We start from the raw sequence: 15066 nt of genomic DNA on the forward strand, positions 1-15066 counted from the left end.
TCGTTCCCATGTAATTTACGGTTGGTTGCTGGCGCCACCACGACGTGGTCCGTGGTGATCCGCAACACTAGTGAGGCGCATTCGTCGTGCTACATTTTGTGGCTAGTCTGAAAGCGCTCTAAGCCTAGACGAATCAGGTTCGAGTTCAGTTCCAGCTTATAGCGTTCTGTTCTGTCAAAGTGGCGTTTCGAGACTGTTCAGAGAAACGGTGAAAATTCAGGGCGAAAGAGGAACAGGAGTGGCCCTTCGCTGAATGTAATTTAAGAAAAATTCTTTAGAAATGATTTTTAAGTTGTTTTTTCATTGAATTGAAATACTGTTTCTGCTCGAAGTCTTTTAGTCTGTCGTAATTTACAGCTGGAAGCAATGGAGGATTATCTGCCAAATGAATACGATGTCGTTGTCGTAGGGACAGGTATTGATTTTTCCAACATATGTATCATTTATTTTGACGATTTTTCATTTTATATATATATTATAATAATAATCTGGTAATATTATAGGTATGACGGAGTCTATTGTTGCAGCAGCAGCAAGTAGAATTGGGAAAAAGGTTCTTCATTTAGACAGGTATATTCGGTTCGGCTTCTTTGCGTATGCGCGTGTGCTCTCTCATACGTAGCCGGTTTCTCTTTTACTTGTTTTTCCAATTTCTTTTCACTTCATGCTTTGTAATACTGTTACATTGCACAATATATGATATTTTGTATATTACTATATTAAATATCTGTGCACTCGTATAGTTTAAAAGAACACTTGATTATGAATTTTATATATATTTGTTAAAAATATTCTGGTTCTTTAGCTTTGAAAATTATGCTGTGAAAATATACAGGCTTCAATAAGTAGTCTTAATATGTTTAATATACTCATATGTTCAAATAACTTAGAGCTTAGTAGTTTTTTCATTTTTTAAAGTATATTACTGTATTATAATTTTTTCATTAATTTTTATGCAAGAATATTTGCTAATACATTGACTATAATATTTTGGTCTTACTACTGTATGAACTATTAAACTTGGATATTGAGATATATTATTATGGAGTTACACAATAATTATGTTTCAAATTATAATAAAGTAAAAAAGTATGTCACCCTAATATATGTATGAAAAGTATCAAAATTGTATAGAAGGATTTGAGTATGTTATATTGAATACAGCTATTATTACTAACAATCATACTACTAATAATAAAAGTATTTTTTTTTTTTATTGATAATAGAAGAACATTAATAAATATTTATCTATATTTCATGGATTGAATTTTAAGTTTTGTAAGATTAAATTGTTTCATATCTACCATTTTAATTAGGGCTTAGATTAATAAAAAGTTTGTCAATATAATATCTGTAATATTTGAAACAAAAAGAATGTCTCATATGATAACAATGTTTTATATTATTCTGCACCTAAGTTATTAACACATTTAGAATAGCAACTTGTTTCGCAAATAAGTTATCATCTAGTTAGTTTAGATCAATTTAAATTAATAAAAGAATATAGTAATTACCAAAATATCTGCTACTTTTTTAAAAGGCACTTTTAACATTAATTTTATAAATTCATCATGTACCTAGAAACATCTTTATATGGTATATGAGTTAGAACATTTTTTTTTGCAGTAATGAATATTATGGAGGACTATGGGCAACATTTAACTTTGATGGTCTCCAGAAATGGATAGACGATCTGAAAGTTTCTGGAAATAATACTAAAAATGCATTTAATCTAGATTTAAACCCTGAAGAACAATTTTTAGAAGCTAGTAATCAATATTCTACTGTTGAAAATATTGAGGAAACCTGGTATATTGTAAAGTAAGTGTTTATATAATTTGTATTTTTTCATTAAAAAGAAGCTTAACTGTATTTTTATTACAGAGAAGCAGATTTACCAGTAGTTTCTTCAAAGGATACTCAGACTGATGGTAATGGGGATAACAGTGGTAGCGGGGATGAGAAAGTAGATGATGATAAAATTGAAAAGAAAGAGAATGTAAAACAGTGGAGTATAGAACGTATAAAAAAAGAATACAGAAAATTTAATATTGATTTGGCTCCAAAGGTATAAAAATATTAGTAATATTATATTAAACTCGATAATTAAACTCATCCAGAAAGAATGAATGCATGTGTCTATAGTGACTTCATCTACAGATTTTATTTTTTGTTCATACTTGAACTTATGCCAATAATCTATATCTGTTTTCAACAATAGCATTTACATTTTCAAGAAATGCGACAGCCTATGGGTTAAATAGGTACTATAGTTCCATCTGAAAACTAAATAAAATCTTTTATACATAAATTTATTGAAACGTTTAAATATCCTATTATTTTTCTTACTATTACTGTATTGAAATGTCTAAATTGATTATAATTTTATTTATAACAGTTGCTATTTGCGCGTGGTGAATTAGTCGAGCTCTTGATTTCGAGTAACATTGCTCGTTATGCTGAATTCCGTGCTGTATCAAGAGTGGCTACATTCATGGATGGGAAACTAACACAAGTACCTTGTTCAAGAGCTGATGTATTTGCTAATAAAACTGTTAGTGTTGTTGAGAAGAGAATGCTAATGCAACTGTTAACTTCATGCATGGAGCAAGGAGCTGATAGTCCTGAATTTGATGGTAATTATTTTCTTGTTATTATAGTTTTATCATATATTACTGTTCCTTATTTTATAACATGAAATTGTTCTATACTCCTAATTAAATAGTATATTATATTAAAATTATGAAGTATGAACTCTGTAACATTCTTTGTTAATTATATGCTTTTGAGGGGGTAAGATATGATGACAGTATTTTCAGTGTGGATAAGAGTATAATAGAGATTTTAAGATCAGTCCTGTATTTTAAACAATCATTAATTCTGAAAATTTATAAGATGAACGTAAATTTAATTTTGAAATATCATGTTAGCCACAATTATAGTATCATTTTTCATGAAATAACTATTGTTGTATAAATTGTAACGAGTAACAATACCAATTAATAGGATTCCGTGACAAGACCTTTTTAGAATATTTAAACACAAAAAATTTGACACCGATTGTGCAGCATTATGTTGTTCAAGCAATTGCTATGGCCACTGATAAAACTTCATGTAGGGATGGTGTTAATCGTACAAAGCATTTTCTCAATAGTCTTGGACGATATGGAAATACACCTTTTCTTTGGCCTATGTACGGTAGTGGTGAATTGCCTCAGTGCTTCTGTAGGTAAAGTTATCATAGCTGTTGAAACACTTTATTATAATGATTAGTATTGTTATTCACATAAAATGATTATTGTCGTTATTTACAGGTTATGTGCAGTATTCGGAGGCGTTTACTGTTTAAAGAGGCAGCTTGATGGCGTAATAATACATAAGGACAAGTGCAAAGCTATTATTAGTGGTAAACAAAGAATAAGTTTAGAGCATCTGGTTGTTGGTCAGGGTCATTTGCCACCAGAGATTGTTGCTTCTGAAGGAGAACAACGAATATCGCGTGGAATCTTTATTACAGACAGGTAATAATAATAAATAACTAAAAGATTAATTAAATTTTCACTGTCAGATAAAATTCACAACAACATTTGTTTATCTTTGTTTTAGGTCAATTATGCAGGGTGAAAAAGAAAACTTAACACTTTTATATTATCCTCCAGAGGAGCCTGATCAAGAATCTGTTACAGTGATTGAATTAGGACCATCTACGAATGCTTGCCCTCAAGGACTATGTACGTAAATTTAAATTCATTCTTTTTGGATAAAATTAAAAAAGTTTTATAGTACGAACAAATTTTGTTTCGAATAGTTATGGTCCACATGACATGCAAACGAACAACAAATGCGAAAGAAGATTTGTCTTATGCAGTTAATAAATTTTTAAAAGCAGAACCACTTGATCCATCAGCTACACGTTCATCTATTCATAGCCATACGCAGACTGTTTCTCCTGATAAGAGACACATTCAGGTATGTCTATGGTTTACAAATGATTCATTCAAGTTATAATTTCTCTTCGTATGTTTTTTTTTTCTTTTCATTTGATTCATTAATAATACAACGAATATTAATAAAGAATCTTTATTTTTAAAGAATATTTTTTATAAGTTGCTGCAACAAGCGACTCGCATCATCAGGCAAGAGTTCATTTTACATATTTTATTTTATTTATCAAAGTTAATTTAGAATCAAATATTATCCTAATGGAAAATATTAATTCAAATGGATTATCAATTGTTTTGTTACACTATGTTTTTCATAGAAATTATTAAAAAATAAAAAATGATTTATAGGAGGGTAAAGAAAACAACAAGGAAGAGCCTGTAGAGAGCACAAAGCCTCAGGTTTTGTGGTCATTATACTTAAACCTGCCTGCGAGTGATATTAAATTAAAGGATTCTGCGCCGACTAATCTTCACCTCTGTTCTGGTCCAGACCTAGACCTTGATTTCGATTTCGCTGTCAACCAGGTTCATTTTATTTTAAATTATTTTTAGAATTTAATACAGGTATTGTTTACTCGAAAAACTATCTTTGTATTTTAATGTTTCAAGGCGAAGAGCATCTTCAAGGCAATGTATCCTGAAGAGGATTTCCTTCCTCGTGCACCGGATCCAGAGGAAATTGTACTTGAAGGGGAAGAAGCACCAGGACCGAAGTTCGAAGGTGATACAGAGGCTGAAGAGAAACAGGATATTGAAAAGGCTGAGAAAGAGGATTAAATAATACCTTTTTCCATCTTTTCATCTTGAAAATACAGGCCAATTCCGTTAGCCGCACACCTTTTTCTATTTAAAGTTCTACGCTCCTTTTTATGTTTGAAAATTGGAGAACTTTTATCCGAATAATTCACGAACTAATTTTACGAAGATGAATTATCATTTATATAAGTAAACAGTGATAAATATATAATATAATTTTAACACTTTGACTGTTGCGCTAAACACATTGAAAATTCTATCATGCAATGATTTTATTTTTAATAAATCTAATTATTTTATTTGTGATATTTCTTTCTATTGTTTGTATTTCCAAGTACTTAGTCAAGTTGTTTATAATTAACAATTTTCCATAAAGTAAGTGATAGAATTCTATGGAAATTCATGCATCATTGTGACAGTCAAAATGTTCGTTTGAATGGTTGTATAATTAAGTACATAAGGTAAAATGATTTTATTTATTTTGAAGTGAGTATTTCAAGTATCGTTTTGTCTAGCAGTTTTTGTAGATGAAACTGTCTACTCGGCAAGAAATTTTTTTCCTTCTAAATGAATATTGAAGAAATTGCTCGTAAATTTTTCGAATAACATTCCAATAGACTAGCGCTGAAGTCTGCATTACACTCGCTCTTTTATTGAATTATGGACCAATTGGCCGAAAGCATTCGCTTTTCTTTCTTTTTTGATCAAATTATTGATTTATATTAACTTCTGAGGAAGCGAAATATAGCTTTATAATATATAAGAGATTGAAATTACTACTAAATGTAGAATTTTGACTGAATTATATAGGTAGTTTTTGTAAATTAATCTCCTAATAATCTTGAATTACGTTTCAAATTAATTACAAATTTTAAACGGATAATTTCTTGTTATGATTGAGTTTTAACTCAGTAAAGATGATCAAGGCCTACTTCAATATTGATTATATTTGTGAAGTTCCATATTTTCAGATATCAGTAGTTCATCATTTATATTAATAAAATTCTGATTGATTTTATATTGTATATGCAAAGACACGTGTACATCATTCTATGTTAACTCTATTATACATCAATAATATAAAAAAATATTGTAATGCCTTTTATCTAATGGTTAATGCCATTAACCATTTAGTATTATATATCGTTAGTGTATTTATTACGCATTGTATTACATAGCATAGTTTATTCGTTATATACTGTTAGTGTAAGAACAAATTTACACCGTGAAAAACTAATCGTTCCTCGAGTATTTATTTGTATTTGTAAGTTGTTTCACTTAGTTTACTTAACTGTGTGTGTTATTAATTTTTATATTAGCTATTTGCACGCAATGTTTGTTACACTTGTATTTTTATTAACTTTTTTGTTTTAACCCTTTCAAAGTAATTTTTACACATTATATTATCAGTTTTATATTATTTTTTATTATTCATCGACTTTATTTTATACTTGGTTTTGCTGAGCATTTATTTATTTATTTATTTTAATCTTTTATTCATTTAAATTCAATGTTTCATCCAAAATTTTTTTATAAAATAAACATGTTTTGAAAAAAAAGAGAAAAGAAATGCTATCGGCTAGTTTCACTCACATCTATGAAAACTTTTAGACACATTGTTCGTAGAACGGCTTAAATGTCAGTCGATATCGTTTTCATGCCATTATTGCTTTGATGTGCGCGCATTTATTTGCATTTAAACTGATAATACACCGTATTCAGCATTGAAATACATTAAACGGATATAAATTAAAATCTAATCATTTATTTCCTTTGAAAGAAATAATGCCATTTTGGGAGTATAGCAGAAATGACATTGTTCTTTAATTTCCTACCTTTCCTAAAAATACAACTGTAATAATTAATTAAAATGTAAAACTCATGTTTTATTGTAGTATTATATTTTATGTAATTGCATTGAAAAACAATGATTTTATTTTATATTACATACAAACGTTTAATTTTTCTGTAGTTATACTGTAACACTTGAAATTGCTTTTATGATACAATATTTGTGATAAACCAATAGAAATTTTGTACTATATACAATGATAAATATAATATTAATGACTTCCAACATTGATAACTACTTGAACAGCAAGCTGAAACAAAAATTATTCATCTCTGAGGCACCAAGTAATACTAGTTCTTAATAAAAAATAAAAAATGAAGTATACTACTATACTCATTACAGGTTAATAGGTACATATGTTACAAAAATGAATGTACTAGTATACTTCAGTACAATAGTTACATCTTATTAATTATAAGTAAAATTTTATTTTCAACTTCCATACCTGTATGGATAACCCTGAGCTTTGTTCCTAAATATTGATAACAAAAGACTAAAGAAAATAGCAACTAAGCCTGCACCTATGATAGCAAATATCCGCCGTTTTTTCACATCATCCTTCCGTGATGCAGCTTCGATCATTAAAATCATGCCTAAAACCACTGCTCCATCTAATTACATTTTATTAAGGAAAGTATCATACAATATAAGTAGTTTGAAAAGAACAAATTTGAATGGACTTTTATGAAAAGGATACACAATACCATCACAATATACGTTTCCAAAATAAATTGGCCTTGAGAAGAAGCATGTATGTAAGCTACATTTCCACTAGGAGATTTATGTATGAATGGAGGTCCTCTGATGTGATTCCACATTTGTCCAGAAATCATTGTAAGTGTAAAGAACTATGAATGAAACGATTTTACTTAATTATCAAACATCTATTAAACTTGTAATGTTTGCAAAACGATTGTTACCAATGCTCCAAGTCCCCAAACTGTTTTATTATAAATAAAGTCCAAGTTATTGCGTCTGAGATATAAAAATCCTCCAATGAGTATTAGTAACATTATTATTGCTACAGTGCCAGAATAATTAGGAGGTCTGAACACTCTAATCTATAATAAATTTTAACAGTGTTATTAACAATCTTGCATCTTAACTGTAAGGTACATGCATCCATAGGTACCTGAATATCAGTACGTTCAGATATCCATTTTGCAATTGCTTCTGCTCCAAACCCTACTCTCTGAATATCCATGGTATCAGCAGGCTTTGGTTTTCCTTTTGGTGGGAAATGCATGTAGACTGGTGCAGTATTTAATCGCATCTATCCAAATTCAAGTGTTAAATACATATACTATATAAATAGATAAATTAAAATGTTTTGTATACCATTTGAAATACATCTGATCCTTCATCAAAATCCACAGATGCGAAGAATAATTTTTTAGAATGTGCTTGTAGATAACGGAACGAATTTGCTACTATGACAAATTCATCATTTGCATGTCTAAAATATAAATAGAATAAATTAGAATTTAATACAATAGATATTAAAAATATATTAAATTTAATTTACCTGCATATCTGACACTGCCTTTGTGGTGCCATTGCAGTAAACATTACAATGACAGAATAGTTTCTTGGCATGGTTTTAACATACTCTTTGAATTTTGCACCATTGAACTTAATTACAGGTCTTGTAAGAGCTAGTTCTGTTAACTGTTGCACCCGATCCGACAAGGAGGAACCCTGGGTCTAAAATATAACATTATGATTTCATATCTTACATATTTATTTTCACCTTAAATACATTTAATTATATTAAAAGATTATATATTGTGTCTAGAAATATTCATACAAATTGTATTGATAAAAAATGTTTATTAAGTTATGTTAAGAAAAACGTTTTTAAACATCTGTATGTATTTATTAAATTTAAGAATTTAGTAAATGACGGCTATTTCAAAAATAAATAGTTCCTTACGTTTTTAACCCTATACTGACAGCAAACATAATTTAAACTTAAAAGAAGTCCTAAAAATATACAAAAGTTTTTACAATCCATTGTAGATTATTATTTGTAAAGTAACATATTACAACTAATGTTCTGCTCGGAACAGTCTCAACTGTATGGAACAGGTTGAGACCCTATTGGCTTATACAATCAACGTGGCACCCACTCTTCTCTTGACCTGACCGTGTTGCGCTGCATTCGGTAGCCGCTACGAGAGGGACTTTGCCATGACAGCGTCTCTCGCAAGCAAGTCCACGTAGTTGACAATTCAAATAGCCGCTCGCGAGACTCTACTTTACCGATCTCTGAAGTAATTAATAGATGTGTTCAATTAAAATTTACCCAGGGTATCCTTCCCCAAAATTGCACTTTCCTTCTTTACCGACTCCCTTAAATTGCACTTTCCTTCTTTACCGACCCCCTTAAATTGCACCTTCCTTCTTTACCGACTCCGTTACCTCCCTTGTACTCCTTTGGCTAGGAACATAGCATACCGTCAGTTGGATGCAATAAATGAGATAACTGTTTTACCGACGCGGAATTCGGAGCTTGACCAGGATGCTTGCATCACTTCCCTTCCCCTCTGCTGGCAAACCTGGCACCAACGACATCAATGAATGTATTAAATAGGTGTTTTTATATCAATTATGAAGTGAAACTAATTGTAAGATTAGGAATTTGATAAACAGGCACCTATCTCTCTATCATACTTCGACAATAATACCTAAAGATAAAAGAATATCATCGAACGATAAAACTGTTTAATATAGTAGATGTACTCGTTCGGTGATTAAACGTCAATGTAACTCATATAAAGATTTATTAATTTTAAAATACATTTGCCACATTATGGAACGTGGATTATTTAACATCCTGTTTCTAATAACAACATTCTCCATAAATGTATGTAAAAGTGACACTGATCATGCATCATATAGACTTCCTGAAGAAGTGGTTCCAATTTCCTATGATCTTTGGCTATTCACTCGACTAGGCTATAATGATTTCAATTATAAAGGATACGTGAACATATCACTGAATGTCCTCAACAAAACAGATGTTATAGTGGTGCACAATGATGGTCTGCTTATTCAAGAAAAAAGCTCTATACTTTATAATGTAACAAGTAAATTAAACGAATCAATTGTTCCAATTGCTAATCAAAGTTCTGACACAGAAAGGCAATTTTATATTTTGAAATTCTCATTTAAATTGGAAGTTGGAGTGTATCATTTGGTGCTATACTTTGAGGGCGAGGTACAGGATGATGTCTTTGGATTTTATAGGAGTTCTTATGTGGACGATACAAAAACAAAGTACATAGATAAATATTTTTTATTTTTACATTTATCTACATTAATAAGGATGGTTTTGACATATGAAACTTTCAGGTGGATGGGAATTACCCAGTTTTCACCCACTAATGCAAGACGAGCATTTCCGTGTATGGATGAACCTCATTTGAAAGCTTCTTTTATTCTACACATTGGTCATACTGGAAATCAAACTACAACGAGTAATACTGTGCCCCAAAGTACAATTAAACATTCGTAAGTTTTGTTATAGGTTTTTTTAAACATTGGGAATGATGGCCAAAGTTTGAGTTGATTTTGGGGTCCTCACGTGGCGAAACTAGGAAACTTCAGGTTATCCTTGTCTCTCCCGCTTATTTTTGCCTTGGAGAGACAAGGGTAGCCGTGTTTCACTGCTACTCCGCTAGAGGTGCTAGTGTCACTACCGTAGACACGGGTAATGCAGCGAGGTGACATTATCGGCAAAAATAGGCCTAAAAAGGGGTTTACGGGAATACACTTTTCGTCCTTATATGAGAAGATTTGGGGCTGGGTGAGGGCTCATTCGAAAGAGAAAGGTCCAATGCAGGGCGGTCTGGTCATGGTTCAACGAGATTGTGTCGATATTTAATGATATGAGTATCCAAAGTAGAGGAAGAATCGACAAAATACATCTGCAGATTCCAAGTATTTTTTAGGTCACTAAAATAGTTCTGTGACTCAAACAGTGATCAGAACGCCCTGCATTGGACCTTCCTCTTTCGAATGAGCCCTCACTCAGCCCCAAATCTTCTCATATAAGGACGAAAAGTGTATTCCCGTAAACCCATTAATAGGCCCATTTTTGCCGGTAATGTCGCCTCTCTGCATTACCCGTGTCTACCCCCTTAAGGAAGGAGACTAGTTTTGTTAATTTTTTTTTAGAAAAATTATGATGTATATAGAAAATCTGTTATATGCCTCATGTTGTAAAAGAATTTCCTTTTACAATTTATGCATAAAAATTATCGAATAAACATTCCTTTGTTTTTTATTTAAAATTTATTTATGTATTTTGTAACTTCTTCTATTATAGAAACAGTGAAAATTATTATGTAACAACATTTGCACCAACACCAAAGATGTCCACGTACCTGGTAGGATGGTCAGTCCACGACTTTGTCTCAGAAACATCAACCTTTTCAAATAATTTGAAGATATGGACACGAAGATCCATGAACCATCGTGGATCAATCTCACTATACCAAAGTTTATCCATATACACGTTTTTGAGAAAGTACCTTTTGATTGAAAATCCTATTTCAAAATTGGACGAAATTGCTGTGCCTGATTTTCATTTCAATGCAATGGAAAACTGGGGGATGATCACGTTTAGGGAGCCAGTGGCGTTGTACGAAGGTGGTGTTACTGGTACCAAGAAAATGGTTGATGGATTTACGACTATGGCCCATGAGTATGCCCATACATGGTTTGGGAATCTTGTCACACCCAGATTTTGGGACGTTGTTTGGCTCAAAGAGGGTTTTGCCTCGTATTTTCAATACTTTGCACTGTCTAAGGTACAACCATCTTGGGGAATGATGAACAAGTTCGTTGTGGATGTACTGCAGCCTACTTTGCTTGGGGACTCGGAGAACCATACTCGAACCATGAATGGACGTAATGTGGGCAGTCCTAGCAGTATTATGGCTATGATGGACTTTGTTTCGTATAAGAAAGGTGTGTTTAAATAAGGTTTTTTTTAAATTTATTTTTCCAAAAAATATCGTCTAAATTATAACACTATCAATCATATTTTAAAAAATATTTCAGGAGCATCTATAATCCGAATGCTTTCCCATGTGATGGGAGATTTAGCTTTCCAAGAAGGTCTACAAAGTTATTTAAAAAATATGTAAGAATTGTGGTACTATATTTCTTGGAAATATTGCTCTCGTTATATTGCCATGTAAGCGATTTCACGTAGATTTTTAAGCATAGTAGTGCCACTCTTTCACAATCAATTTTATCTTCCCTCTCCCTTCCAACTAAAAGTTCGTAAGTTTGAAAAATTGTCCGCTCTTACAGTAGACTGCAGCCCCGTTTGCGGCAATATAACGAAAGTCTACTGTACCAAAATTTATGCAAATATTAGGGGTACAAATACGTTGATATACTTAAATTCGCACTACTTTTAATCATTTCATTTTATCTGACTATAATTTTTTACAATTGATTATTACGCTGTTACATAAAGATCAATTAAGTTATAAGTGTTAATACTGATAAATAAGATACACGAGTTAAGTGTCTGATACTATGAGAACAGATGAAGTGTTTCTACTTCAAAGCTTTCTAGATAGATTTTCCATTTACTTTTTTTTAAATTTATGATTTTTTGTTGCAAATATTAACATTAAATTTCATATAAATTCAGGTCGTATAAAGCAGCAACGCCATCAGATCTGTATCAACACCTGCAAGCTTCTTTAAATAATTCGAATCAACTAGAGGATGGTGTTCTTATTAAAGATTTCATGGAATCATGGACAAATAAACCAGGATTTCCTTTGGTAACTGTTACAAGAACCTACAATAACTCATCAGTGTTAATAAATCATCAGCCGTTCCATCAATATCCATCATCAAAAAATCGATCTGACTGGTGGATACCACTCAACTTTGCTACAAAATCAATCAATGATTTCTCTAATACTGGACCTAGCCATTGGTTGAGTCCTGAAGAAACTCTAATACTTTTGGGTACTGCTTCACCAAATGACTGGATTATTTTTAATATTCAACAAACTGGATACTATCGAGTGAATTATGATGAAAGAAATTGGAAAATGCTAATTGATTATTTGAAGTCTGAAAATTACAGGAAGATTCATAAAGTGAATAGAGCTGCTCTGATAGATGATGCTTTCAATTTGGCTAGAGCAGGGCATTTGAATTATTCCATCCCTTTCAATCTTTCTAATTACCTGATTCAAGAGACTGATTATGAACCATGGGTGGCTGCTGTAAATAGTTTCAAATTTTTAAATAAAATGTTAAGTAGCTTGCCAGATATGCAACAATCTTTCCAGGTAAGTAATATACTAAAAAGAAAATTAAATACAAAATTTATTTTTTAATTAATGTGCACATAATTAATGTAAATAAAAATTTATTTACTAACAGGAACATGTGACTCAGTTGTTACAACCTATGTATGAAGAATTGAGTTTTAATGAATCTCTGAACGAAGACATTACGACAAAATTAAGTCGCGAATTGATATTATCTACTTCCTGTTTGGTAGGCAATGCTCATTGTTTGACGACTTCTGAAATGCTGTTTCGGAGCTGGATTGCTTCCCCTAATAAATTGTATGAATATTTTTATAATTTTTTTGAATGTTCATACAGAATGTACACTCGTGACTAAAGAAGGTTTCCCTAGAGAAAGGTGATGCCCCAGGTTTATGGCCGATCCCCTAGGCATCCATGGCAAGAGTGACAACGTACCGAAGGGGCCCTATATAGGAGCCTCCCCCACCACTTGCGTATACACGTTTACGCGGGAAAATTTGAATTAATATTTATTTTGTTATTCCTGTTTTTCAGCTATACACTAAATTTTGTAATATTTAATAATTAAAACATATTATTTTCTTTCTAAATTACTCTTAACATTGTCAAAATTAATACTTTGAGAATTTTTGCTTTTCTTATATCGACATTTTCCCTGGGGAATTCTGATTTGATCACGAGTGTACCATTGTTTTGAATAATTTATTGCGAAAATGGGACTTAGCTATTTTAAATAAACTTTTTTATGAATTTTTCAACCTAAATTTTAATGTATTTTTAATGATTGACATAGGATACCGAAAGATTTGAAGAGTTTTGTTTACTGCGAAGGAATACGAGCCGGAGACTACGAGGATTGGTACACCTTGCTGAAGAGATGGCAATCAACCGATCTGCACACCGAGTATGAAGTACTCTTGCAAGCTCTTGGCTGTACTCGAAACACTACTTTAATCAACGAGTAAGATTAACACGTAATTTTTTAAATACAAATTTAAAACAATTTGTCTAAATACGATTATTTAACTCTAAAATGTTATCCTTTCCTCTTTTCAGATATTTTCAATTATCAATCTCAGAACCTAGTGTTCGAAAGCAATACAGATTCACTATAATAAGTGCAATTATAGATGGGAATACCAGAAACGTCGATTACGTATTAGCATTGGTCGAAATAAATGTACAAACAATTATCAAGAGGTACTTTTAATATTGTCTTATCAGTTATCACAAAATTTCATCGTGATCAATATTCCATTTATTATTTACAGGAGGGGACATGATTTTTTGAGCAAAACAATTAATGCGATCGGTAATGCGATAACAACAGCGGAACAAGTATCAAAGGTATTAATCATCTGTAATTTTATTACGATTCATTATGAAATCACTTTTTTCGTTCATAGTTACATTCGTTTGTCGATGGACACTATAACGAACTTGGATCTGCGTTAAAGGGTGCGAAACAGGCAGTTACCAAGGCTTCAGAAACAGTGGAATGGATTAAAAATGTCTTACCTAGTATGGAGGCACATTTTAACTCCAACACAACAATAGGGTCATTTTGACTCCTAATTTGTTTAATAAAATAGCAAAGGTACAATTGGAATGTAATCGCCAGGAACAGTTACTTTGAGGCAGCTGCATATCTCTTAATGATTTTTTTATTTCAGTTTTCAAAATTCTATACTTTAAAATTTAATAAAAACTGAGTATATATGGAGAATGTTAACGAACGTCTTTCAGGTTTTTATTTTATCACAGGAAGAAGAGATTATTTTTTGAAACCTTGAAAGATAATTTTAAATCTATTTATGATAGACAAAAGATATCAAATTTCAAAAGAAATATTTTCGACTTATACAAATGTATTGTACTTCCTGTTCCTATTTTCTAGAATAATAATCAACAATATCTCCTTTTTTTTCATAAAATATATTTTCTTAAATCTATGTAATTAAAAACCAAGAATGTGGTATATTCTGTAAATAAAAAAATTGAAATAACACTATTCTTTATTATGTAACATTTATTTTCAAAAAATATGAATGTAATCTAAATAAAATTTTGCATTAGGCCATTTTTAAAGAATTCTTTAAAGAATTCTAGTTTTACGTGTACTTTATTCCAAGTATTATCCGACCAATTGAATCACCTATAGGAAATTAATTAAAGTTTCGCGATAATCAAACTGTTGTCATCG

At 31.2% G+C, this 15066-nt stretch overlaps 3 protein-coding genes across 6 annotated transcripts; 2 read left to right on the forward strand and 1 right to left on the reverse strand.

Annotated features, from left to right (window-relative positions):
• The first annotated feature begins 134 nt into the window (after positions 1-134).
• LOC114871542 (rab proteins geranylgeranyltransferase component A 1) lies at positions 135-5937 on the forward strand. 3 transcript variants are annotated; one of them, XM_029177572.2, is made up of 12 exons: positions 135-255; positions 333-415; positions 504-570; positions 1627-1821; positions 1885-2068; positions 2399-2636; positions 3007-3229; positions 3315-3521; positions 3607-3731; positions 3809-3969; positions 4293-4469; positions 4554-5937. In XM_029177572.2, the coding sequence occupies exons 2-12, from the start codon at positions 367-369 to the stop codon at positions 4719-4721; spliced, it is 1794 nt and encodes a 597-aa protein (XP_029033405.1). In that variant the 5' UTR covers positions 135-255; positions 333-366; the 3' UTR covers positions 4722-5937. The 3 variants fall into 3 exon arrangements, with proteins under 3 accessions (XP_029033405.1, XP_029033404.1, XP_029033402.1); XM_029177571.2 differs by having other exon boundaries at positions 142-255; positions 341-415; XM_029177569.2 differs by having other exon boundaries at positions 142-255; positions 358-415.
• Positions 5938-6579: 642 nt separating this feature from the next.
• LOC114871539 (tumor suppressor candidate 3-like) lies at positions 6580-8678 on the reverse strand. Its single transcript, XM_029177562.2, has 8 exons — positions 8486-8678; positions 8078-8256; positions 7891-8008; positions 7685-7825; positions 7473-7613; positions 7250-7400; positions 6998-7163; positions 6580-6802 (listed from the first exon to the last, which is right to left on the reverse strand). The coding sequence occupies exons 1-8, from the start codon at positions 8564-8566 to the stop codon at positions 6787-6789; spliced, it is 993 nt and encodes a 330-aa protein (XP_029033395.1). The 5' UTR covers positions 8567-8678; the 3' UTR covers positions 6580-6786.
• A 588-nt stretch (positions 8679-9266) lies between these two features.
• Positions 9267-14871, forward strand: LOC114871537 (aminopeptidase N-like). Of its 2 annotated transcripts, XM_029177557.2 has the most exons (11): positions 9267-9831; positions 9907-10065; positions 10883-11526; positions 11620-11701; positions 12224-12878; positions 12973-13160; positions 13657-13824; positions 13920-14063; positions 14135-14210; positions 14270-14460; positions 14537-14871. In XM_029177557.2, exons 1-10 carry the CDS (start codon positions 9365-9367, stop codon positions 14429-14431), a joined length of 2745 nt encoding a protein of 914 aa, XP_029033390.2. In that variant the 5' UTR covers positions 9267-9364; the 3' UTR covers positions 14432-14460; positions 14537-14871. The 2 variants fall into 2 exon arrangements, with proteins under 2 accessions (XP_029033390.2, XP_029033389.2); XM_029177556.2 differs by having other exon boundaries at positions 14270-14871.
• Positions 14872-15066: the final 195 nt, after the last annotated feature.

Source organism: Osmia bicornis, chromosome 16 (genome assembly GCF_907164935.1).
Source record: "Osmia bicornis bicornis chromosome 16, iOsmBic2.1, whole genome shotgun sequence".
NCBI classification, from domain to species: domain Eukaryota; kingdom Metazoa; phylum Arthropoda; class Insecta; order Hymenoptera; family Megachilidae; genus Osmia; species Osmia bicornis.